The 27,241-nt window shown below is 40.7% G+C and overlaps 1 protein-coding gene across 5 annotated transcripts in view; it reads left to right on the forward strand.

The window, feature by feature from the left end:
• The window catches only part of GOLGA4 (golgin A4), a 148,562-nt gene that overhangs the window by 34,668 nt on the left and 86,653 nt on the right, over window positions 1-27,241 (forward strand). For 3 of the 5 annotated variants that reach the window (XM_074406004.1, XM_074406006.1, XM_074406003.1), the window contains exons 2-4: window positions 2,473-2,562; window positions 18,081-18,179; window positions 24,776-24,841. In XM_074406004.1, the coding sequence (XP_074262105.1) occupies window positions 18,093-18,179; window positions 24,776-24,841 (153 nt within the window). In that variant the 5' untranslated portion in view covers window positions 2,473-2,562; window positions 18,081-18,092. The remainder of the gene's footprint in view (window positions 1-2,472; window positions 2,563-18,080; window positions 18,180-24,775; window positions 24,842-27,241) is intronic. The other 2 variants (XM_039461949.2, XM_039461950.2) reach the window with 1 other exon arrangement.

Here is a 27,241-nt window from a genome sequence, read left to right on the forward strand (position 1 = left end):
TCCTTGAGGTCCCACAAGCTGATCTGGCTGATCAGCTTGGCACCAGCATTGCATCTTTCACTTCACAGCTCATATCTGCGTGGATGAATGAAGTTCTGTCTCTGTTGTCATGAGATGAACTTTATTTGCATGTCTGTTTTCTCACATCACTCACTTATGACTCGAAGTTTCATGTGGCTGTGTTTCACTGATGGAGCTCAGGTTACCCTGTCTCAGATAAAAAGAAGATTGAAGGCCAGGTGCGGTGGCTCAAGCCTGTAATCCCAGCACTTTGGGAGGCCGAGGCAGGTGGATCACGAGGTCAAGAGATCGAGACCATCCTGGTCAACATGGTGAAACTCCATCTCTACTAAAATACAAAAAATTAGCTGGGCATGGTGGCGCGTGCCTGTAATCCCAGCTACTCAGGAGGCTGAGACAGGAGAATTGCCTGAACCCGGGAGGCGGAGGTTGTGGTGAGCCGAGATCGCACTATTGCACTCCAGCCTGGGTAACAAGAGCGAAACTCTGTCTCAAAAAAAAAAAAAAAGAAGATTGAGTTAATAAGTTTTCTGAGCTAACTCATGATGGACATATAAGAGCTTTTAATAGAAAAAAGGTTATCAAATTTTATCATATTTGTAGATGATTTTCCTTACCTCCCAATTAAACTGCTGCTTTGATTTTCACATAAAAACCTCTTTCCCAGAAATTGTAGTAATAAACTCTTGTATTTTTTGTGTTTCAACTAAAAAAAATTAAATCTTTAATATAGCTTACGTATGAAGTAAGGATCTGATTTGTGTGTGTTGCCCCGTATGGATGGCCAGTTATCCCCACATTTATTGAATGTCTGTCTTGATAGAAAATATTACTTTTATCATAAACTGAACATGTATGTCAGTCTGGATGTGTATATGTGTGTATAGAGTATGTGTCTGTATGTATACTCTTCCTCACAACCTCTCAGTTCTACCCTATCCACAGCAGTTTGTGCACAGATAGGACAGACCAGAGTTCCATTTGTTTATTCATTCATTTATTTGACAAATATTTATTAACTGCCTTTTGTAAAGTACAGATTACAAAAAGAGGTAAGGTATCATGACTCATTCATTTCTCTGTGTAGATGAGTTCAGATCTGTTTTGCTGTGGGTGTAGGAGGATCTTGAAGTTTCGGTTTTATACTTTTAGGGCTGTTTTTAGCTCACCTTAGAGTAGACCCCAGACCCCTAGTTTAAATTTTGAGCCCTTTCTCCTGAGTTTTTTTGCACTGAGGATTACAGGAATCAGGTTGTCAGTTACAGAGCTAAATGAATTAGCATCTCAGTATTTAGCAGTGATATTCAAGGTAGGCTCAAAGCAAGGCTGTTAATTAGGTGGGCAAGTGCTCTTTATCTGTACATTTTCTTTTTTTTTTTTGAGACGGAGTTTCGCTCTTGTTACCCAGGCTGGAGTGCAATGGTGCGATCTTGGCTCACCGCAACCTCCGCCTCCTGGGTTCAGGCAATTCTCCTGCCTCAACCTCCTGAGTAGCTGGGATTACAGGCACGCGCCACCATGCCCAGCTAACTTTTTGTATTTTAAGTAGAGACGGGGTTTCACCGTGTTGACCAGGATGGTCTCGATCTCCTGACCTCGTGATCCACCCGCCTCAGCCTCCCAAAGTGCTGGGATTACAGGCTTGAGCCACCGCGCCCGGCTTATCTGTACATTTTCTAGTATTGAGTGTTAGAGCTAGAAGGTAGCAGGGATCTTATAGATTGAATTGAAAGCCTGTTTTTTTTTTTTTTTTTGAGACGGAGTTTCACTCTTGTTACCCAGGCTGGAGTGCAATGGCGCGATCTCGGCTCACCGCAACCTCCGCCTCCTTGGCTCAGGCAATTCTCCTGCCTCAGCCTCCTAAGTAGCTGGGATTACAGGCACGCACCACCATGCCCAGCTAACTTTTTGTATTTTTAGTAGAGACGGGGTTTCACCTTGTTGACCAGGATGGTCTTGATCTCTCGACCTCGTGATCCACCCGCCTCGACCTCCCAAAGTGCTGGGATTACAGGCTTGAGCCACCGCACCCGGCGAAAGCCTGTTTTTTAAATGAACTTCTAATTTTGGAATAATTTTGATTTATAGAAAAGTTATTAAGATAGTGCAGAAAGTTTGTATATACCCCTCACCTGGCTTCAGTTTTCTCTAATATTACCATCTTACATTAGTATCACAAGTTTACTTTATGTATGGAGCCACATAGTCCTCCAAAAGTTCATTTAGCTAAGAACATAGTTCTAGCTGGTGGCAGAGTCAGGCCAGGGACCTGGTAGGTAGCCTGGATTTTTTAGTTGATTATATTTGTTATCCTTTTCTGCTTTTCATGTGTTTGCTCTTTTCATTTCTTTCACTGAATTCTTTGGGCATGGACTGAGAGAAGGATTACCTAGTTCATAGTTCACCAGTCTATATAGTCTTGCTAATTTGTGCAATAATTTTGAAATCTAGGCTTCCTCCGATTCTTCAACACCAACAAGAACCAGGAGCAGGACATCTTCATTCACAGAGCAACTTGATGAAGGTACACCCAATAGAGAGGTAAGCTTGGGATTCCTTTTCTAATGTACCTTTCACAAGCAACCAATTAAAATGTAATGCTTTTGTTAACAAAATGGGAAACTATTTTGACAGGTCAGCTATTTAATTCCTAGGTAGGTAGAAATAGAAATTCCATTTGACCCAGCAATCCCTTTACTGGGTATATATCCAAAGGATTATAAATCGTTCTACTATAAGGACACATGCACATGAATGTTCACTGCAGCACACTTTACAATAGCAAAGACCTGGAACCAACCCAAATGCCCATCAATGATAGACTGGACAGGGAAAATGTGATACATATACACCATGGAATATTATGCAGCCATCAAAAATGGTGAGTTCGTGTCCTTTGTAGGGACATGGATGAACCTGGAAGCCATCATTCTCAGCAAACTGACACAAGAGCAGAAAATCAAACACTGCATGTTCTCACTCATAGGCAGGTGTTGAACAATGAGAGCACATGGACACAGGGAGGGGAGCACTACACACTGGGGTCAGTTGGGGGGAAATGGGGGAGGGACAGTGTGGGGGTGAGGAGTTAGGGAGAGATAGCATGGGGAGAAACGCCAGATATAGGTGAAGGGGAGGAAGGCAGCAAATCACACTGCCATGTGTGTACCTATGCGACAATCTTGCATGTTCTTCACATGTACCCCAAAACCTAAAATGCAATTAAAAAAAAAATGAAAAAAAATTCCTAGGTAGAATTTTTATTGGTAGCACAATTAGTCTTTTTTTTTTTTTTTTTTTTTTGAGACAGAGTTTCGCTCTTGTTACCCAGGCTGGAGTGCAATGGCGCGATCTCGGCTCACCGCAACCTCCTCCTCCTGGGTTCAGGCAATTCTCCTGCCTCAGCCTCCTGAGTAGCTGGGATTACAGGCACGCACCACCATGCCCAGCTAACTTTTTGTATTTTTTTTTTTTTTTAGTAGAGACGGGGTTTCACCTTGTTGACCAGGATTGATCTCTTGACCTTGTGATCCACCCACCTCGGCCTCCCAAAGTGCTGGGATTACAGGCTTGAGCCACCGCGCCTGGCTTTTTTTTTTTTTTTTAAATGAATAGCCATTAGGATTTATTTATTTATTTATTTATTTATTTATTTTTGAGACAGAGTTTCGCTCTTGTTACCCAGACTGGAGTGCAATGGCGCGATCTCGGCTCACCGCAACCTCCGCCTCCTGGGTTCAGGCAATTCTCCTGCCTCAGCCTCCTGAGTAGCTGGGATTACAGGCACGTGCCACCATGCCCAGCTAATTTTTTGTATCTTTAGTAGAGACGGGGTTTCACCATGTTGACCAGGATGGTCTCGATCTCTTGACCTTGTGATCCACCCGCCTCGGCCTCCCAAAGTGCTGGGATTACAGGCTTGAGCCACCGCGCCCGGCTATTTATGTTTTTAAGACAGGGTCTGGTTCTGTCACCCAGGCTAGAGTGCAGTGGCACGGTCACTGCTCAATGCAGCCTTGACCTCCTGGGTTCACATGATCCTCTCACTTCAGTCTCCTGAGTAGTTGGGACTATAGGTGCCCGCCACTGTGTCTGGCAAATGTTTAAATTTTTCGTAGATGTGGTCCCAATATGTTGTCCAGGTTGGTCTTGAACTCCTGGGATCCAGCAATTCTCCCAATTATGCTCTGTAAAGTCTGGTTTGTTGAGAACTTTAATTTGAGAGGATAATACAGTCTGCATTTACTAGTTCAGGTTTTCAGAATAATTTGATAAATTTGTTCAACATAGCATCATTTTTTCAAGCTGGTGAGAGGAAACAGAAATGACTTACTGAACTGATTCCGTGTGTAACCAGCAGCTGGCATTAAAAGTCCTTACTTCCAACTTTTTCTTTCTGTAAAATGCAACACAAGTACAGAAAAGAAGGGAAAACATAAATGCACAGATCAGCAAATTATCACCAAGTGAATCCTCCCAGGTCAAGCAAAGGAACACTGCTGGCACTGTAGTGCTCGCTCATTCCCCCTGAAAGGTTACTACCATCCTGAATTGTTGGTATTTGCTTGCTTCCTTTTTTTTTTTTTTAAATAGTTTTACCTCTTTATATGCTTTCTTTTTTTTTTTTTTTTCTGAGACGGAGTTTCGCTCTTGTTATCCAGGCTGGAGTGCAATGGCGCGATCTCGGCTCACAACCTCCGCCTCCTGGGTTCAGGCAGTTCTCCTGCCTCAGCCTCCTGAGTAGCTGGGATTACAGGCATGCGCTACCATGCCCAGCTAATGTTTTGTATTTTTAGTAGAGACGGGGTTTCACCTTGTTGACCGGGATGGTCTTGATCTCTTGACCTCGTGATCCACCCGCCTCGGCCTCCCAAAATGCTAGGATTACAGGCTTGAGCCACCGCGCCCGTCCCCTCTTTGTATGCTTTCTAAGTGTAAACATTATAGTTAAACATTTGGGTTCTCTCCAGTTTTTGGCTATTTTGAGTTGTGTTGCCATCAACATTATTGTACGTGTCTTTTGGTATACATGTTCCTGCATTTCTGTTGGTATATACTTTGGAGTAGAATCACTGCTGCATTTTAGCTCTTTAGAATATAATGCTGACAGTTTTCCAGAGTGGCTGTAGAAATTTAAATTCCCACCAGGAGTTTATGAAAGTTGCTTTTGCTCTGTGTTTTTGACAGTCTTTATTTTTCTACTCTATGTAAATACGCTGGAAAACAGTCTTTTTCATTTCAGCTGTTCTGATGGTGGTCTTTCATTTTGGTTTTAATTTGCATTTCTCTGGTAAATAACAAGATTGAGTATTTTCATCTCTTTATTGGCCGTTTCGTGTCTTCTTTTGTAAAGTGCTTGTTTAAGTCTCTTGCCCATTTTTCTATTGGATTATCTTTTTGAAAATTGATTTGTAGGAGTTTTTTTTGTTTGTTTGTTTTTGTTTTTGTTTGTGTTTTTTTTTGTTTTTTTTTTGTTTTTTTTGAGACGGAGTTTCGCTCTTGTTACCCAGGCTGGAGTGCAATGGCGCGATCTCGGCTCACCGCAACCTCTGCCTCCTGGGTTCGGGCAATTCTCCCGCCTCAGCCTCCTGAGTATCTGGGATTACAGGCACGCGCCACCATGCCCAGCTAATTTTTTGTATTTTTAGTAGAGACGGGGTTTCACTATGTTGACCGGGATGGTCTCGATCTCTCGACCTCGTGATCCACCCGCCTCGGCCTCCCAAAGTGCTGGGATTACAGGCTTGAGCCACCGCGCCCGGCCTGTAGGAGTTTTTTTTAACAATACAGAATACATAGGAGTTTTTGATTGAATATATGTCTTGCAGATATCTTCCACTCAGTGGCTTACTATTCATTTTCTTAATGATGTGCTTTGACGAACAGAAGTTCTTAATTTTAGGCCAAGTGTGGTGACTCATGCCTGTAATCTCAGCACTTTGGGAAGCTGAGGCAGGAGGATTGCTTGAGTCCAGGAGTTTGAGACCAGCCTGGGCAACAGAGTGAGACTCTTGTGTCTAATAAATAAATAAATTCATACATATATACATACATACATACATACATACATACATAAAATTAGCCTGGCATGGTGGCATGTACCTCTGTGGTCCCTGCTACTCATGAGGCTAAGGCAGAAGGATTATTTGAGCCTTGGAGATTAAAGCTGCAGTGAGCCATGACTGTGCCAGCCTGGGTGACAGAGCAAGACCCTATCTCTTAAAAAAAAAACAAAAAAAAGCCCTGGGTCCCATCCATGCACCATCCCTGACAGTACCTTTCAGCTTAGATGTTTAACAAAATGAAAAATCAGACAGGGAGTGGAGAGATGAAGAAAACATTAATTTAATGTTCTTTTAATCAGAAACTTAATTATGTAATAAAAAAATTCTTTATATATAAAATAAGTTGAGGTAAGGTTTAGATTGCACTCTGTGGTCAAAAATACCTGTTAAAGTTGTCAAAAAAGTTTAAAAAGCAGGGAGATGAAGTGATGACAATGCTCTATCATCCTATCCAAAGCCATTTCTTAGCTAGGATTGTTAATATTAAAATTTGGAAAAAAATAAGTAACCTTTAGCTTAGTTGGTCGATTGCAAATAGAGTTCCAAAAGCAAATTTTTCAGAAATAATTATTTTGTAAAGGTATATTCAATTCAGTTGCTTTAAAGCATCCTAGATTTTTAAAAAGTATTTTAAGAAAGCAATGGAAGCAGTCACCCAGGCACGGTGGCTCACACCTGTAATCCCAACACTTTGGAAGACTGAGGTGGGCAGATCACTTGAGGCCAGGAGTTCGAGACCAGCCTGGCAAATACGGTGAAACCCTATACCTACTAACAAAAAATAAAAAATTAGCCAGGTGTGGTGGCATGTGCCTCTAATCCCAGCTACTTGAGAGGCTGAGGCAGGAGAATTACTCGAACCCAGGAGGTGGAAGTTGCAGAGACCCGGGATTGTGCCACTGCATTCCAGGCCTGTGTAACAGAGTAAGATTCTTGTCTTTAAAAAAAAAAAAAAGAAAAAAAGCAATGATAGCTATCAACATAATCCTACTATTTTCAGTGTTTCACTTACTTTATTGTTTGCAAACCAATGTGCTGTAATATTAATCAATATAATCAATATGCTAAGTGTAGAAGTGATGTAATTAATAAATACTGATTGCAGAAACCGTACAACTCAGCACTGCAGCTTTCATTCAGATTGGTTATATGTATAAACTAAGTTCAACAATATTGTATTTGAAATCATAAAGTTAAAAGAAATGCAATAATGTAAATAATGCTTAAGAACATAAGATCTCAAGAAACTGTATATACTCTGTACTTTTTTTTTTTTTTGAGACGGAGTTTCACTCTTGTTACCCAGGCTGGAGTGCAATGGCGCGATCTCGGCTCACCGCAACCTCCGCCTCCTGGGTTCAGGCAATTCTCCTGCCTCAGCCTCCTGAGTAGCTGGGATTACAGGCACGTGCCACCATGCCCAGCTAATTTTTTGTATTTTTAGTAGAGACGGGGTTTCACCATGTTGACCAGGATGGTCTCGATCTCTCGACCTCGTGATCCACCTGCCTCAGCCTCCCAAAGTGCTGGGATTACAGGCTTGAGCCACCGCGCCCGGCTACTCTGTACTTTTATACGACTTTATCAGATCATTTCAGTATATGCACCAAGGATATAGTATATATGTCATGAACTTTGAATGTAAAAACTATACTAGGTGCCTTTTATTTTGCTATCAACATCTATATAAAGATTTTTTTTTGTTGCAGTCACCATCAAGATAATTTGTATGTATCTTTGCAATTTTCAAATTTGCTTATATCCTATTATCTAGAAATCCCATTTCTAGAAATCTGTCCTATAGAACAATAGCATTATAAATGTATATTTACAAGGCTTACTAGAGTGCTATTTATAATACTAAAAAGATTATAAATTTTGATTTGTAGTATTGAAACTTACTCCAAACTAATCTGCAGACTCAGTGCAGTCCCAACTGAAATCCTTATAGGTTTGTTTTGTTGTCATTATTTATTTATTTTTGTGTGATGGAGTCTTACTCTGTTGCCTAGTCTGGAGTGCAGTGGCATGATCTTGGCTCACTGCAACCTCCACCTCCCAAGTTCAAGCTGTTCTCCCTGCCTCAGCCTCCTGAGTAACTGGGATTACAGGCACCTGCCACCATGCCCAGCTAATTTTTTGTATTTTTTAGTAGAGATAGGGTTTTGCCATGTTGGCCAGGCTGGTCTTGAACACCTGACCTCAGGTTATCATCCGCCTCGGCCTCATTAAGTACTGGGGTTACAGGTGTGAGCCATGGTGCCCCAGCCTGTTGTCATTATTTTTGCTTTATTTTGTTTTGTGGAAATTAAATATCTAAGATTTATATAGAATTCTATAGAAAGGAATAAGAATAACCAAGACATTCAAGAAGAACAAGGTGTGAGGACCTGCTCTACTGAGATAATATAAAACTATACTCATTAAGACAGTGTGGTATTGAATCAAGACAAAGAGATCAGTGGAACAGAGTATAGAAATCTCAGAAACAAAGCCACTCAAATACGGACGTGAGTATAAAGCATGAATGTAAAACTGTATTCATTAAGACAGTGTGGTATCAAAGACAGAACAGTGGAACAGAATAGAGAACTCAGAAACAAAGCCACTCAAATATGGACATATGAGCACAATTAATGAAGAACAGTAGCAAATAGAGCAGTGTGAAAAAGATGAGACAACTGGATAAACATACTGGAGGGGAAGAAACTTGATCCCTGCTTCACACCATACTGTAAAACCATTTTCTGGGCCCAAGGAATCCTCCTGCCTCAGCCTCCTGAATAGCTGGGACTACAGGTGCACACCACTGTGCCTTGCTTGGAGTTATTTTGAGTGTTTTTTTTTTTAAATGGTTTTACCTCTTTTTTTTTTTTTTGGTGTGTGTGTGTGTGCAGTGACTCATGCCTATAATCCTAGCACTGTGCGAGGCCAAGGTGGGTAGATCGCTTGAGCTCAGGAGGTTGAGACTGCAGAGTACCGAGATTGTACCACTGTGCTTCAACCTGGGCAGCAGTGAGACCCTGTCTCAAAAAAAAAAAAAGTTTTTTTTTTTTCAAGAAAATGTGGAAATTTAGCTCAAAACATAAATACTTGTTCACCTCAACAGTAGACACAGTTAAGTGTATATATCTGGAATGTTTAGGAAGTAGAATGGTAAGGCCGGGTGCGGTGGCTCAAGCCTGTAATCCCAGCACTTTGGGAGGCCGAGGCAGGTGGATCACAAGGTCAAGAGATCAAGACCATCCTGGTCAACATGGTGAAACCCCGTCTCTACTAAAAATACAAAAAAAAACATTAGCTGGGCATGGTGGTGCGTGCCTGTAATCCCAGCTACTCAGGAGGCTGAGGCAGGAGAATTGCCTGAACCCAGGAGGCGGAGGTTGCAGTGAGCCAAGATCGCACCATTGCACTCCAGCCTGGGTAACAAGAGTGAAACTCTGCCTCAAAAAAAAAAAAAAAAAAGAAGTAGAATGGTTTCATTAAGTTAATTTCCTGGTCAATTAAAAAAAGGTTTTGCTTTTTTTTTTTTTTTTAGCTATTGCTGAAAATATTAATATGTCTACTTTCCTGTGTTGGTAAATATTGTATATAAACCCAAATAAATCTGTCTTTGGTTGCAGTGCTTCTGTATAAAAGGGGCATAAAAAAATCTATATTATTATAAACATTGAAGGTAGAGCAGAGTAGACCAAATTTGCATTGACTCTGAAGTCTGCATAAGTCTGCTCTGGGCACTGTCCTGTCCTGCAAAAATGGTAGATCTGTGTATTTCATCATAGCACTCTCCTGGTGATCCTAGGCATAGCCCCACTGTCCTCAGAGTAGGGCTTCCTGTCCTTATTGTTGCTTGAGGTTAGTCTTTTTTGTTTCCCTAGATCTGGCATGCTTTAGAGCAATATGTAATGTAGGATCCTGTAAGGCAGGCGTCCCCAGACTTTTTACACAGGGGGCCAGTTCACTGTCCCTCAGACCGTTGGAGGGCCGCCACATACTGTGCTCCTCTCACTGACCACCAATGAAAGAGGTGCCCCTTCCTGAAGTGCAGCGGGGGGGGGGGGGCTGGATAAATGGCCTCAGGGGGCCGCATGCGGCCTGTGGGCCATAGTGTGGGGACGTCTGCTGTAAGCAATTAACTAGGGCAAATGAAGCTAACATTCCTCCTATCCTAAGTAATACATGAGAAAGTCCCACTCCGGATTAGACGTGGCCTTTTTCTTTTTCAAGAGATAGGGTGTCGTACTATATTGCCGTGGGTGGCTTCCAACTCCTGGGCTCAAGGGACCTTGATTTTTTTTTTAAATTGGTGTTAAATTCATGTAACATAAATTAACCATTTAAAGCAAACAATTAAGTAGCATTTAGTATACTCCCAGTATTATACATTCATATCCTCTGTCTAGTTCCATAACATTTCCATCACTCCAAAATGAAACCCCATGCTGATTAAGCAATCATTTCCACTCCTCCTTCCTCCAACCCCTGGCAACCGTTAATTTGTGTTTTGTCTTGATGGATTTACCTTTTCTGGATATTTCATGTAAATGGAATCATTCAAGATGTGACCTTTTATATCTAGCGACTTTGCCTAGCTAAATGTTTTTAAGATTCATTTGTGTTGTAGCATGTATCTACTTACTTTCTTACTTTTTTTTTTTGAGGGAGTGAAAGTCTATGTACTGTATTAGTTTGGAATAAGACCTAGAACAGGCTGGTGAGGAAAGGATGGTTTTTGGTGTTATCTGGATCAGCCTGGGTTTACATCCTGGCATTGCCATTTGCTGACTGAAAGATCTATGAAAGTTAACTTTTCAGTCTCAGCTTTTCTCATTTGTAAAAGGAGAAATTTGTGAAGTTTTGGGATTACCAGTAAGATGGCATGTAAATCTCTAGCATGATACCTTGCACACCGTAGGTGCTAAGTTACTCGGGACAGCGTGGAAGAGAGGAGGGCCTGCTCCATTTCCTCTTTCAGTCCTTGTGTGAAGGGAGGGAAACAGATGGACTATCATGTGGATTAGGGTCCTACAGATGTTATCTCTGTGTCGCTTTGCCTGTTGAATTTGTGAAGAAAGGATTGACAGCTTCATTTTGCCTCCTATTCTGCTGTCTCTGTTTTACGGTCTTTCTGAGACACTTCCTCATTTATTAGGGGCCAAAGTAAGCATGTCCATTGTTATCCTGGGGACTCATCCATGAAGAACTTTCATATTGTTTTTAAATTAAATTCTAGAATTAGGTGTGTTTTTATATATATATATATATATATATATATATATATATATATATAATATTTATGTACATATGAGACAGATGCAACCTCTGACTCCCAAGTTCAAGCAGTTCTCCTGCCTCAGCCTCCCAAGTAGCTGGGATTCCAGGCATGCGCCACCACTCCTGGCTAATATTTGTGTTCTTAGTAGAGACAAGGTTTAGTGAAACAAGGTTTCACCACGTTGGCCAGGCTGGCCTTGAACTCCTGGCCTCAAGTGATCTGCCCACCTCGGACTCCCAAAGTGCCCAAAGTGCTGGGATTACAGGTATGAACTACCACACCTGGCCCCAGTTTTTGGGAAGTCTTAAGCACATTTTAGAGATTTATTTTATGTTTCAAGGTTTATATGGCTTAAAGTCATCGTTTTAGGGATTACTGGGAAGTGTCTTCAAAGTAATACATGAGAAACATTCCTTCCTAAATCCTTTATTACATTGAATATCATTATCTTAATTGGTTTTCAGAGGTTAAATTAACCATGTATTCCTGAAATAAATGTCACTTGTTTATGGTATATAATCTTTTTTTATATTGATTTATGAGTATTTCGTTGAGGATTTTTGTGTCTGTATTCATAAGATATGCTGATCTGCAGTTTTCTTTTTTTGTGATAACCTGGTTTTCCTATCACAATAATACAGGCCTCATGAAATGAGCTGGGAAGTGTTCACCTCTCTTGTATTCTTTAAAGAGTTTGTGAAGAATTGGTATTAATTCTTCTTTAAATATTCGGTAGAATTTACCTATGAAATCATGTGTCCTGGACTTTTTTTTGAGGGAAGTGTTTTGATAACTAATTCACTATCTACTTTTTATGGCTCTGTTCAGGTTTTGCTTCTTCCTGAGTTAGTTTTGATAATTTGTGTGTCTCTAGGAATTTGTCCATTTGATCTAAGTTATCCAATTTGTTGACATAAATTAAACTAAATTTGGCCTGAAACTACCTGTGTATCTTGAGTCCCTATGTGAGGAACTGTAGCCTAACTTAGTACGTAAACAGACTGAAAGCCCAAGTTAGGAATGTAGTTTTCTAGCAGCTCCTGAATCTCGGCCAGACACAGCAGTTAAGTCTATCAATTGCAGGCTGCTAACCCCTGCTCGAATGAGGCAAAAACCATTGCTTTTAACACATAGTATAACTTTGTAATCCTTTTCTTCTCTTTTATTCCGAATTTTCATGATGGGAGTCTTCTTTTTTCCCCTCTGTCAGTCTAGCCAGTGGTTTGCCAATTTTGTTGATCCTTTTTTTTTTTTGAGATGGAGTTTTGCTCTTGTTACCCAGGCTGGAGTGCAATGGCGCGATCTCGGCTTACCGCAACCTCCGCCTCCTGGATTCAGGCAATTCTCCTGCCTCAACCTCCCGAGTAGCTGGGATTACAGGCATGCGCCACCATGCCCAGCTAATTTTTGTATTTTTAGTAGAGACGGGGTTTCAGCATGTTGACCAGGATGGTCTCGGTCTCTTGACCTTGTGATCCACCCGCCTCGGCCTCCCAAAGTGCTGGGATTAACAGGCTTGAGCCACCGCGCCCGGCCTTTTTGTTGATCTTTTAACAACAAAGCTTTGGTTCCACTGTCTTGTTGAATATGCTGAGTATTCTCATAATTGGAGTAGAAAGCTGGTCTTATGATGACTTATTTTACTTAAGCCTGAGGAGTCATGGACTTAGCAAAACTTCTTTGAATCCAAATTGCATCTTCTTTCCTGGTTTCTGGGCTGATACATGTTTTTTCCCATCTTATATACCCTTGGTCTTTTCACTGGTCATTAAGACTAGGGAAGGTTAGATACCTTGTCCTTTTATGCTGTCATTTTGTTTAAAGGCTTTCTATGTAGTAAAACTATCCATACAGACAAAATAGAGCTTGAGTTGTGGTCTTGAATTTGATGAACATGATTTACCCACAGTCTGTACTGCATATTTCTTCACCTGCTGCTCCTATAAACCATTTTATTCTTTTATCTTCTGTAGAGTATATTATCACAAGTACTTTTTACAGGGGTGTTCAATCTTTTGGTTCCCCTGGGCCACACTGGAAGAAGAAGAATTGTCTTGGGCCACACATCAAATATGCTAACACTAATAATAGCCGACCAGCTAAAAAAAAAAAAAAAAAAAAAATAGTGGCTGGATGCAGTGGCTCACGCCCATAATCCCAGCACTTTGGGAGGTCAAGGCAGGTGGATGATGAGATCAAGAGATCAAGACCATCAGGTCAACATAGTGAAACTCTGTCTCTACTAAAAAATAAAAAAATTAGCTGAATGTGGTGGTGTGTGCCTGTAGTCCCAGCTACTTTGGAGGCTGAGGCAGGATAATTGCTTCAGCCTGGGAGATGGAGGATGTCATGATCTGAGATTGTGCCACTGCATTCCAGCCTGTTGCCAGGTGACAGAACGAGACTCTGTCTAAAAAAAAAAAAAACCAAAATGTCTCATAATGTTTTAAGAAAGTTTATGAACTTGTGTTGGGCCTCATTCAAAGCTGTCCTGGGCTGCATGTTGAATGAATTTAATTGACCCAAAATCATAAGGGTTTTACTAACAGTTGTACTTAACAGTATTTGGGAAGACAGAAACAGGACCATCTGCCGGCCTTGGTGATTCATGCCTGTAATCCCAGCAATTTGAGAGGTTGAGTTGGGTGGATCACCTGAGGTCAGGAGTTCAAGACAAGCCTGGCTAACATAGTGAAATCCTGACTATACTAAAAATACAAAAAATTATCTGGGCATGGTGATGGGCACCTGTAATCCCAGCTATTTGAGAGGCTGAGACAGGAGAACTGCTTGAACCCGGGAGGTGGAGGTTGCAGTGAACCGAGATCACGCCACTGCGCTCTAGCCTGGGCAGCAAGTGTGAAACTCCATCTCAAAAAAAGAAAAAAAAAAAAAGAGAGAGAAAAGAAAAGAAACAGGACTATCTGTCTTAGAGGCAGAGAGATTTATACCCTTGGGAAGACACTAAACATTTTAGGCCTTTTTACAAAGGCACTAAGCTTTTAGGCCCTTCTCCCAGTGTTATGCATGAGAGATGATAATCCAGCCTTTGTTGCCTGAGTAAAAGGCAATCTAAAAATCACTGAAATAAATAATAGTAGTTTTTCAACGATGGACTGCATAAATGACAATAGTCCCATAAGATAATAATGGAGCTGAAAAAAATCCTGTCACCTAGCGACATGTAGCTGTTGTGATGTGTTTGTGGTGATGCTTGTATAAACGAACCTATTGTGCTACCAGAGGTAGAAAAGCACACAGTAACATCCCAGGACTTCACCTTCTATCGTGGCTTACTCACTGACTCACCCAGAGCAGTTTCTAGTCCTGCAGCCTTCATTCATGATAAGTGAGTGCCCTATAGAGGTGTGCCAAAGACTCCTTAGGCTTTAAGGTGGCTGTCCACCACCACTAATTTTGATATACTTTGATAAACACACACAAACACGTATATGAGAGCATGAGACATGGAGGACAGAGAGATTGAAAGCCTTTAACGCACATCTGCAGCGAGTTTCAGATAGACTTCATTAATGTTCAGACACATATAACTTCAGCATTGTTTTTTTTTTTTTTTTTTTTTGAGACGGAGTTTTCGCTCTTGTTACCCAGGCTGGAGTGCAATGGCGCGATCTCGGCTCACCGCAACCTCCGCCTCCTGGGTTCAGGCAATTCTCCTGCCTCAGCCTCCTGAGTAGCTGGGATTACAGGCACGCGCCACCATGCCCAGCTAATTTTTTGTATTTTTAGTAGAGACGGGGTTTCACCATGTTGACCAGGATGGTCTCGATCTCTCAACCTCGTGATCCACCTGCCTCGGCCTCCCAAAGTGCTGGGATTACAGCATTGGTTTTTTATAGCCTTTAACTTAAATTTAACATCCATTCAAAGGATGGTCTGACTTCCTGTAAGATTTTCAATAGAAGTAGAAACTTGGATATGATGATACCCTAGAGCCAAACAGCATTTAGCATATTTTAGTATACTACTAATAAAGTTAATGGCTGCATTCTGTCCAAGAAGTACTAGTTATCACTTAGTATACAAGACTTTCAAATGTTTTTCCTACTTAGAATTACGAAGGCCTATAATGTAGGACTAAATGAAGAGTTAGTTAAGGCTCTAGTTAGTATTCATAACTGCAGTATTGAGATGAAAAGTGTATGTGCTTAAGCTTTTGCAGACATTTCTTTTCAGCTGTAAGTTATATATGATATAATATATAATTTATCACCATATTAGGTAATAACTGGTAAAGTCATGTTTCAAAAAATTTTTTGAGAAAGGATCTCACTGTTTTGCTCAGGCTGGAATGCAGTGGTGTGATCACAGCTCCCTGCCAGGCTTAGGCGAGCCTCCTACCTTAGCCTCCCAGGTAGCTGGGACCATAGGTGTGTGACACCACCCCTGGCAAATTTTTTGTAGTTTTTGTAGAGATGGAGTTTTGTTATGTTGCCCAGGCTGGTTTTAGATTTTATTTAGAAATAATTATAGATTCATAGGAGGTTCTAACATCTTTTGTGGGGGAGGTTCTAACATCTTTTGTGGGGGAAGCCCTATATACCCGTGACCCATTTCTCCCTGGTAGTAACATCTTGTGTAACCGCAGTACACTGTCCAAACAAGGAAACTGACATTAGTAAACTGGCATCCACAGAATGCCAGATTGCCAGGTATGTTATATGCAGTGTTTCCTGTTGCATATATCATTTATATGCCAGTAAACTCTTGCTGAGATTTTACCAGTTTTACATGCTCATGTCTTCCATGTGTGTTTGTGTATGTGTGTAATTCTGTGCAGTTTTATTACTTGTAGACTTGTCTAACTTCGCTCATCAAAAAATTCATTCTGATTATAACTTATTGTACATCTAATTTATGATTGTCAGTTTGGTGTGTAGCATACAGTTTCTCAAAGAAAACTAAAGCAGGTAAGATAATATATACCAAAAACATTAGTGTAACAGAAAATGTCTTTAAACTTATTATAAAGTTTCCAATGTCTCTAATGTACATATTTTAGGGAAAAATAATGTGGTATGTAAGTACAAATAAATGATTAAAGCTTTTTATGTTTTACTCTCGCCATGTGTTTTCATGCTATTTTTTCGAATATGTAAAAATGAATGGGTCAATATTTATGAAAGTTATTCTAAGATTTTGTGTTCTTTACCATGCATTTTTAACCCACTTTACTGAGATATGACTGACATGTAAATAGCTGTACATATTTAATGTGTACAGTTTGATTAATTTGGTGATAAGTATACACCTGTGAAACCATCGCCACCATCAAGGTCATAGACATATCTATTACCTCCCAACGTTTCCTCCTACCCCCATTGTTACTATCTGTGGTAAGAACTAACATAAGATCTACTTTTCTAGAAAATTTTAGGCCAGGTGTGTTGGCTTCCACCTGTAATCCTAGCACTTTGGGAGGCTGAGGCAGGTGGATCTCTTGAGCTCAGGAGTTCGGGACCAGCCTGGGCAACGTGGTGAATCCCTGTCTCTATCAAAAAATACAAAAATTAGCCAGGCATGGAGATGTGTGCCTGTAGTTCCAGCTACTCAGGAGGCTGAGGTGGAGGATGGCTTGAGCCTGGGAGGTTAAGGCTGCAGTGAGCCAAGAGTGTATTACTATGCTCCAGCCTTTTATAATACAGTATTTTTTTTTTTGAGATAGAGTCTCACTCAGTTGCAGGCTGGAGTGCAATGGCGTGATCTCGGCTCACTGCAACCTTCTCTTACTGGGTTCAAGTGATTCTCCTGCCTCAGGCTCCCAAGTAGCTGGGATTACAGGTGCTCATCACCACACCCACCTAATTTTTGTATTTTTAGTAGAGATAGGGTTTCACCATGTTGGCCAGGCTGGTCTTAACCTCCTGACCTGAAGTGATCCGCCCGCCTCGGCTTCCCATAGGCCTGGGATTATCAGGCGGGAGCCACCGCGCCTGGCCCTATAATACAGTATTGTTAACTGTAGGCACTCTGCTGTATAGAAGACCTCAAGAACTTACTTAGCTTGCATGTCTGAAACTATGTCCCATCATGTATTATTTTTATTTTTTATTTATTATTATTATTATTTTTTTGAGATGGAGTTTTGCTCTTGTTACCCAGGCTGGAGTGCAATGGTGCGATCTCGGCTCACCGCAACCTCCGCCTTCTGGGTTCAGGCAATTCTCCTGCCTCAGCCTCTTGAGTAGCTGGGATTACAGGCACGTGCCACCATGCCCAGCTAATTTTTTTTATTTTTAATAGAGACGAGGTTTCACCATGTTGATCAGGATGGTCTTGATCTCTTGACCTCGTGATCCACCTGCCTCAGCCTCCCAAAGTGCTGGGATTACAGGCTTGAGCCACCGCGCCTGGCTTGTTTTTATTTTTAATTGGTATTGATTTTTATAACAGATTGCCAGATATGTTTTACGGTGCTTTCCTTTGAGTATATCATTTGTATGCCAGTAAGCAAGTTGTTCACGGATTGGGTTTTGAGATCCTAAACTGATCACCCATCCCTATTCCTGACCTTTTCCAACAGCTTATTATTTCTGTGGCTGGGGTGGTGGTGGTGATGGTGATTGTGGTGGTACTGATGACCATTATAGTGTGAACGCATGCTGTGTGGTGAGAACACTTTGTAACATGCCATTATGATTTGGTTTTCATCATTTGTTTTATTTTTATACCTTTGCTTATTACACTGAATGACACAGCTGCTAGCCGGGATGATAGCAGAGCCTGCTTTTCTCTCTGAGTATACTATCTTTGCTTTGGATTCCTCCAAACATCCTAAAGCACAGAGTGACAGTGTGGTGAGTCCTTCCACGCTTTCTGCATTCCCTTTGTGGGAAAGCAAAGTAATTTGGCAATTGTAGAAGCAAATCTCCTGTTACTTGCCACTTACCTTCTCTCAAAGCATCTTCAGTGTCTTGGTGCTAACCCTGCTCTAAAAAATCAGAGAGTAAATTGCCGAATTCTGATGGCTGGTGTGCTTCCTGGTAGCTTTTTAACTGCAACAAAAATAACACAATTTTGCTAATGTAGCTACTTCAGTTAATGAAGCTACCTTGGCTTAGTCTAACCTTGTTTTTTCTCCAAGGAATGTTTGTTCATTAACTAAATAAAGATACACGGTGCTAGAAATCTCTGTTTTACTATTGATGGGAGGTTAAGAATATTTTGAAATATGACTTACATTTTTAGGGGAAAAATTCATTGTTATATGTTAAGTCCGTAATTAAACAATACTGAATAGGTAGATTCTACTGTAAGAGATAATTGCATCTTATTTTGCAGTTATCTGCTTTTTAGGTATTAAATATCTGAAAGGAGAGGATTGTCGCATTTGTTTTCAACTGACTGGTGCCACTCAGTTTTGAGTCTCGTATGTAATTTAAGTTTTGGAAAATGGACATTTTCCTATTAAGAGGATCTGGTAAGCTCATAATTTAGCAAATTAAAATTTAGAGATGTTTGTTCAGTAAGGATAGCCTTTGGAATTAAATCCTGACTGAACTGGGATTGAGATTTTTCTTTCTTTTTTAAAAAAAGTATTGGAGAAATCTATTTATTAATTACAAAAACAAAAGAAAAGCCGGCCACGGTGCCTCACGCCTGTAATCCCAGCACTTTGGGAGGCCGAGGCGGGTGGATCACGAGGTCAAGAGATCGAGACCATCCTGGTCAACATGGTGAAACCCCGTCTCTACTAAAAATACAAAAAAAATAGCTGGGCATGGTGGCACGTGCCTGTAATCCCAGCTACTCAGGAGGCTGAGGCAGGAGAATTGCCTGAACCCAGGAGGCGTAGGTTGCAGTGAGCCGGGATTTCGCCATTGCACTCCAGCCTGGGTAACAAGAGCAAAACTCCGTCTCAAAAAAAAAAAAAAAAAAAAAAGCAAAAGAAAAGTTTACAATGGAGAAATGTGACAAACACCATTGGATTGAGATTGAGGTTTTTCTAAACAATAAGAATTGGCTTAACTAATTTGGTAGCTGGTGATGGAAATAGAATATTTCTGTACTTGAACCATGTAGCCAGTGAAGCCATGGTTTGCATATGGCTAGTAGCAGTCTTAAATTACCTTGTAAACTCAGTTTTAGAAAATAAAGCAGTTAGGGAGATAATGAGATTTCCACTTACGCCTTAGCTTGGGTCTCAAGGAAAAGTGGTCTCTCCTGGGCTCTGTAATTACAAGTAATATCTCATTGTTTTAAAAACTGATTTGGGAGGGAGTCAGAAGTCCCAGTTAGAGAGACTTACTGATTTTCTGAGATACATATATATTTGTTTGAGTGGGGTCTCATTGTGTTGCCCAGGCTGGAGTACAGTGGTACGCTCATGGCTCACTGTATCCTCGAATCCTTGGGCTCAAGCAGTCCTTCTTCCTCAGCTTCCAAAGGACTTGGGACTACAGATATACGCCACCATGCCCAGCTAATCCTATTTTGATTTTTTTAGAAACATAATCTCACAATATTGCCCAGGCTCATCTTGAACTCCTGGCCTCAGGTGATTCTCCTGTCTCAGCCTCATAAAGTGCTGGGATTACAGGCATGAGCCACTGTGTCTGGTCCAATTTACTTTGAAAAGCATAAAATAATATTGCTTTATATTTTCATGTAGTAGTAATAGAAGCTATTAAAAAAAAAAACCAACCAACAGAAAACCTTCTCCTAGGACCACTTCCATAAGTACATAAAAGTCATTTGTATTGAGTACTTTGTTGTTGAGAATGCTATTAATGTAAAAGTGGAGGCTTTAGTGACTTTTTTTTTTTTTTTTTTTTTTTTTTTGAGAGAGAGGGTCTCACTCTGACACCCAGGCTGGAGTGCAGTATCATGATGTCGGCTCACTGCAACTTCTACTTCCTGGGCTCAGGTGATCCTCCCATCTCAGCCTCCTGAGTAGCTGGGAGCACAGGTGCATGCCACCATACCTGGCTAATTTTTCTATTTTTAATAGAGGTGGGGTTTTACCATCTTGGCCAGGCTGTTCTCACACTGTTGGGCTCAAGTGATCCTCCTGCCTCCCCCTCCCAAAGTGCTGGGATTACAGGCCTGAGCCACCACACCCAGCCTAGTTCAAAAACTTATTTCTCCCAGTGGGACGAGGGAAACCATAGCATAGCCCATTTTAGAATAAAAATTTAGGGTCTAATCCACTCTAAGCTCACCAGGTACTGACTTTTCCTTAGTTAAGTTTTTTGATAAATGTAGCTGTTTACCCCATATTCTCAAATTAGTATATCCTTGTTGCTCAGCAGTCAATACAATGGTTATTGAAAGACTGAAAAAATATGTAATTGAAGAAAAGTCCGGCAGGGAACATGTGTGCTTTTAAGTTGAATATACTTTAGAAGAGTTTTTATCTAATAATTTTTCCAATGGAAAGTATTGGTGAGTTTTGAGTATTGACAGGTATTGAGCTAGTTCTACAGGCACCTTGCCAGGAGAAAGCCTTGAGAGGAAGCAACTGCATAAGGATTTAATAAGCATTTATTGAGCCCTTAATCCTAGTCAGGCAAAATGTTAGGTCATGGGGACTAAGATGAAAATGGTAGCGTTCTCACCATGGCACATGTTTACCTGTGTAACAGACTTGCACATCCTGAACATGTACCCCTGAACTTAAAAGTCGAAGGGAAAAAAAGGGAAGAAATGTAGGGCTCTGTCCTCTGAGAGTTTGTAGTTTACTTTGGAGACAAAAATGTCAGCATACACTTAAAGTACAAAGGAATTAAGTCTTCATAGAAAAGAACACAGGCATAAGGAATGTGTTAGCCTTCCAGGACCACATGAAGCCTCACATACAAAGCTTCACCGAATTTGAAAGCTGAAAGAACAGAAGTTTGGCAGAAATGGAGAAGGCATGACAAGTAGTGACAAGTCTCTAATTTTACTTCTTGAGATTCCTAATGTAAATTTACAGGGCAACTTAGGCCAATACTTTTCATAAGCTGTCCTGCATTTATTTAGATATGTGGTTTAGTACATAAATTGAAATATATGTATGGGGAGAAGTTTTTAAATTTTGTTCTCTGTGTGTTTAATAGAGTCGTATTTCAAACAATTGTGTAGGGTAGCTTTTTTTTTTTTTTTTTTTTTTTTTTTTTTTTATCTTTTGAGACAGAGTCTCGCTCTGTCCCCCAGGCTGGAGTGGAGTGGTGCGATCTCGGCTCACTGCAACCTCTGCCTCCAGGGTTAAAGCGATTCTCCTGCCTCAGCCTCCCAAGTAGCTGGAACTACAGGTGCACACCACTACACTGGCTAATTTTTGTATTTTTAGTAGAGACGAGGATTTCACTGTATTGGCCAGGCTGGTCTTGAACTCCAGACCTCAGGTGATTCCCCTGCCTTGGCCTCCCAAAGTGCTGACATTACAGGTGTGAGCCACTGCACTCAGCCCAGTGTAGTGTTTTTGTATGGACCACAATCACATGTCAAGTCATTTACTTAAAACAGAATATGGATTCTCTTGCTGTTCTTCCTCTTAAACTAAATATTGTATAGAGCCCCTTCATTTTCTTTCTCCATAATTTGTCTGTTAATTTTCAATATATGAACTGGTCAGGAGAATTATTGATCTCCCTAAAGAATATTTTATATTTTATACAGTGGTCCCCAACCTTTAGGCACTAGGGACTGGTTTCATGGAAAACAATTTTTCCATGGACTGGGGCCCAAGGATGGTTTTGGGATGATTCGAATGTATTACATTTATACTATGTACTTTATTTCAATTATCACTATGTTGTAATGTGTAACGAAGTAATTATACAACTCACGACAACGTAGAATCAGTGGGAGCCCTGAGCTTGTTTTCCTGCAATTAGGTGGTCCCATCTGGGGGTGATGGGAGACAGTGACAGATCATTAGGCATTAGATTCTCATAAGGAGCACACAACCTAGAGCCTTTGCGTGCACAGTTCACAACAGGGTTCACATTTCTATGAATGTCTGATGTCACCACTGATCTGACAGTAGACAGAGCTCAGGAGGTAATGTGAGTGATGGGGAGCAGCTGTAAATGCAGATGAAGCTTCACTTAGTCACCCACCGCTCTCCTTCTGCTGCGTGGCCCGGTTCCTAACAGGCCATGGGGTAATACTGGACTGTGGCCCAGGGATTTGTGACCCCTGCTTTATAGTATGTAGCATATTATATTTTTATACCTAGAAGGCATTCATTGTGATGTTACATGGCTAGGTGTCACGTATACAACTGGAAGATAAAAGTTAATTCCTGTGTTCTGCCAGCCTTTCTTCCCTATCTAACTTTAAGGAAATGTCTTAGATTGATAAAATTTAATAGCTTTTTATTGGAGGGAAGAGGAGGAGGTACTTAAAATTTGTTTTTATTAGGGAAAAGTTGAAACATATTACAAAAGTGGAGATAGTAGTAGTAGTGGTACAAGAACCCCTCCCCATATCCATTACCCAGTGCCAATTGTTAATAACTCATGGCCATCTTGTTTTATCTGTTACCCTAGCCCACACTTCCCTGACCACACCACTACCATTTTGGCTATTTGTGCAGCTCCCCCTGGCTTCCCCACCCCACACCACTGGATAGTTGAAGCAAATTTCAGAAACTCTTTTCCATCAGTAAATATTTTGGTGTATATCTCTAAAACAGTGTTTCTCAACTTCCAGGCACTGGTCCATGGCCTGTTGGGAACTGGGCTGCATAGCAGGAGGTAAGCGGCAGACAAGCCAGTGAAGTTGCATCTGCATTTACAGCTGCTCTTCACTGGCATCACCACCTGAGCTCCGCCTCCTGTTAGATCAGTGGTGACAGTAGATTTTCATAGAGGTGTGAACCCTGTTGTGAACTGTGCATGCAAAGGATCTGGGTCATGTCCTGCTTATGAGAATCTAATGCCTGATGATCTGTCACTGTCTCTCATCACCCCCAGATGGGACCGTCTATTTGCAGGAAAACAAGCTCAGGGCTCCCACTGATTCTACATCACGGTGAGTTGTATAATTATTTCACTGTCTATTACAGTGTAATAATAATAGAAATAAAGTGCCCAATAAGTGTAATGCACTTGAATCATCCTCAGACCATCATTGTACCCCCGGTCTTTAGAAAAATTGTCTTTCATGAAACCGGTCCCTGGTGCCAAAAAGGTTGAGGACCACTATTCTAAAAGATAAAGATAAAGATGGCTGGGCATGGTGGCTCACGCTTGTAGTTCCAGCATTTTGGGAAGCCGAGGAGGGCTGATCACCTGAGACCAGCCTGGGCAACATAGGGAAACCCTGTTTGTACAAAAATTAGCCGGGCTTGGTAGTGCATACCTGTAATCCCAGCAACTAAGGAGGCTGAGATGAGAGGATCACTTGAGGCTGGGAGGAGGCTGTAGTGAGCTGTGAGCATGCCATTGCACTCCAACTTGGGCAGTGGAGCAAGACCCTGTCTCAGAAAAAAAGATTAAAAAGTTTTAGCCACAATATTTATTTATCACACCTAAAAATTAATAATTTCTTACCGTCAGCTCCCTAATCATTGTTCAAAAAGTAGAAAACACCTTTGCAAAACTGAGCACCTTTTCCGCAAGTTAGGTCAGATATTTGCCTTTTCTTGGTCAGCTCTAGAGGTGGGGGAAATGCAGGATGTAACTACCAAGGTACTGAAACATAGTGGCTGGCATTTGGTGAAATGTTTTTGTTTAAAATATGGAAGCTATTATATCATGAGTTACTTCCATAGTTCTAACTAACTAATTTTAGTTAGACACTCAGTGTATTATAAATGCAATGTAGAATTTTGAACCTCAAGGAATCTCATCTATTATGAAATCTATGCCAGTATGATGTATTCAGTAGAATGTTGCTTAACTTGGAACCTTGGGCATATGAACAGAACAAAACAAAAATCTTTCATGTGTGGAAGAAGATTTTAACTTCTTGTGAAAATTATAATTTCATTTAGATTGCTAAGTTCAAATGAATGAGGCATTACCATTTCTTGCTCTCAAGATATTTTTCGGAGCTTAGCCCAATTAATTTTGAGTATTATGTTATTGTAGGTGAAAACTGCCATTACTTCCTTTTCTGGTTAGTTTCCTGTTTCAGTGAGATTGTTCATTGATTCCCTGATGTTGATTTTTGTTATGGGGGAAAAACTGGGGACATAATGGGAAGAGGTATGTGACTAGCTTGAAATAAATTTTGCTACATACTAATCTTTGCTATTGGGTTCTATGTATTACAGCAAAATGAATTTTCTGAAATACTTACCATACTACAGCAGTTTTGCCTTGCATGAAAACATTCTAATAAATGAACAGTTACTAATTTTGTTTAATAGATAAGTGTATCTAATAGGTCTTGGTATTTGGGTTTTATTCTTAACAGTTTTTTGTTCTTTTGCTTTACAATGTTTTTTTCTCTTTCTTAGAATGCATCTACTCATGCCACGAAATCTCCTGACAGTGTTAATGGAAGTGAACCAACCATTCCCCAGGTCTGTTACTAATTGTTATTTTAGAAAATAACAAGTCATTTCAGAGTGTTGGTCAGTCTATGTTAATTATTAGTATCTGACTTTACATTGAAATGGTGATGTCCAAATATTCAATATAGTGCATATGGTAAATACAGGTTTGCTCATGGTTTCTTGAAAAAAGTTTTAAATGAAAGCAAGATTGTATTATTTCTCATTTTAAAAATAAATGAGAGGCCAGGTTCTGTGGCTCACGCCTGTAATCCCAGCACTTTTGGAGGCTTGAGGCCAAGAGTTCAAGACTATCCTGGCCAACATGGCAAAACCCTGTCTCAGTTAAAAATAGAAAAAGTCAGTCAGGAGTGGCACATGCCTGAAGTCCCAGCTAATTGAGTGGCTGAAGCATGAAAATGACTTGAACCCAGGAGGCAGACATTGCCATGAGCTGAGTTTGTGCCACTGTACTCCAACCTGGGTAACAGAGTGACTCTGTCTCAAAAAAAAAAAAAAAAAAAAAAAAAAAGAAAAGAAAGAAAAAGAAAATTATGAGAAACTGAAAACTTTTGTGATCTGCATTTATAGTTATAAAAGAGTATGGAGGTAGCCATATTGAGAAACATATTGAGTTATGTAAGGTGTAAGGTGAATATGAAGGAGTGAGGTTTCATTTAAAGTACTCTCTACTTTAAAGAATATATTACTACCAGAGTTTTTGTTCTTGGTTTTAAAAAAAAAGTTATTTATAGAGAGGGGCTCAAGTGGTATTTGTTTGACCCCTTCCAAAAAAGAAGGGAAAAAAATCATTATGATTAGCAGGGTGGGTGCAGTGGGTCACACTTGTTATCCCAGCACTTTGGGAGGCTGAGGTGGGTAGATTGCTTGAGACCAGGAGTTTGAGACCAGCCCTGACAACATAGCAAAACCCCGTCTCTACTAAAAAAAAAAAAATGCAGAAATTACCTGCTGTGGTTGTGTGTGCCTGTAATCCCAGTTATTCAGGGGGCTGAGGCATGAGAATTGTTTGAGCCTTTGGGGTGGAGACTGCAGGGAACTGAGATCGTACCAGTGTAACGACAGCCTGGGTGACAGAGTGAGACCCTGTCTCAAGGAAAAAAAAACCATTGTGATGGCAGTGTTGGAGATGAACATTTGTTTACTTTGGTTTTAGTGATGACTATTACCATTATCCTGGCTGTTCTTAGTCGTCCCTAATGTAAGATAGTAACACTTTAATTCTGTGAACCCAGGGCATGAGTCTAGACAGGTTGATTTATGAGCTAAGTGATTTATGAGCTAAATTACGTAGACAAAACATTCAGAAATATTGTCTAACAAATGTTTAAATGAGCTTCCCAAACTCCATGAATGGATGTCTTGGGAGCTTAGATCCTTATAACTGTCAGTGAGGCTGGTCAGGTTCTAGGGGCAGCCCAAGTCTCTGGGTCTATTGACTCTGGTCTTGAGCAGCCACTCCAGGTCATCCTAAATTCTCTACAAATGCATAATTTTCTATAAGTGCCATGAAGTAGGGGTAAAATATTGGGAGGCATCAGTCTTAAGTAGTACTGTACTGAACATATCTAGTGATCTTTAAAGAATATTATTCAGGAGTATTATGTAAAATACGTATTTTCCTCTGTCATAGAATAGTCCAAAAAGACTAAATATAGTTATGAATGCAAAAATTGGAATGAATGATAATCAACTTTATAACAAATTCAGAATTTTAATTGAGGTAAAGAATGAAAGCCGGGCGCGGTGGCTCAAGCCTGTAATCCCAGCACTTTGGGAGGCCGAGGCGGGTGGATCACGAGGTCGAGAGATCGAGACCATCCTGGTCAACATGGTGAAACCCCGTCTCTACCAAAAGTGCAAAAAATTAGCTGGGCATGGTGGCACGTGCCTGTAATCCCAGCTACTCAGGAGGCTGAGGCAGGAGAATTGCCTGAGCCCAGGAGGCGGAGGTTGCGGTGAGCCGAGATCGTGCCATTGCACTCCAGCCTGGGTAACAAGGGCGAAACTCCGTCTCAAAAAAAAAAAAAAAAAAAAAAAAAAAGAATGAATGTAGGTGATATTCAGGAAGTAAGCTCATTGAGGGCTTTGCACTTTCTTAAATATTACATGTTTTCTTAAAATACTATAAAAATTGTACTATGTACTGTGTATTAGACATATATAAAACACTTTACATATACAATCTCATTAAATCTCATAACAGAAAGATGGCTTCACTCAGTTTTACTTTTTTTTTGAGGCAGGATCTTGCTCTGTCACCCAGGCTGCAGTGCAGTTGTGCAGTCATAGCTCACTGCAACCTCAAACTCCTGGGCTCAAGCAGTCTTCTCGCCTCAGCCTCCCAAGTGACTGGGATTACAGATGTGAGCCATTACATCTGGCCTGTTTAATTTTATTTTAAACTAA

Source organism: Saimiri boliviensis, chromosome 9 (assembly GCF_048565385.1).
Source record: "Saimiri boliviensis isolate mSaiBol1 chromosome 9, mSaiBol1.pri, whole genome shotgun sequence".
Lineage (NCBI taxonomy): Eukaryota > Metazoa > Chordata > Mammalia > Primates > Cebidae > Saimiri > Saimiri boliviensis.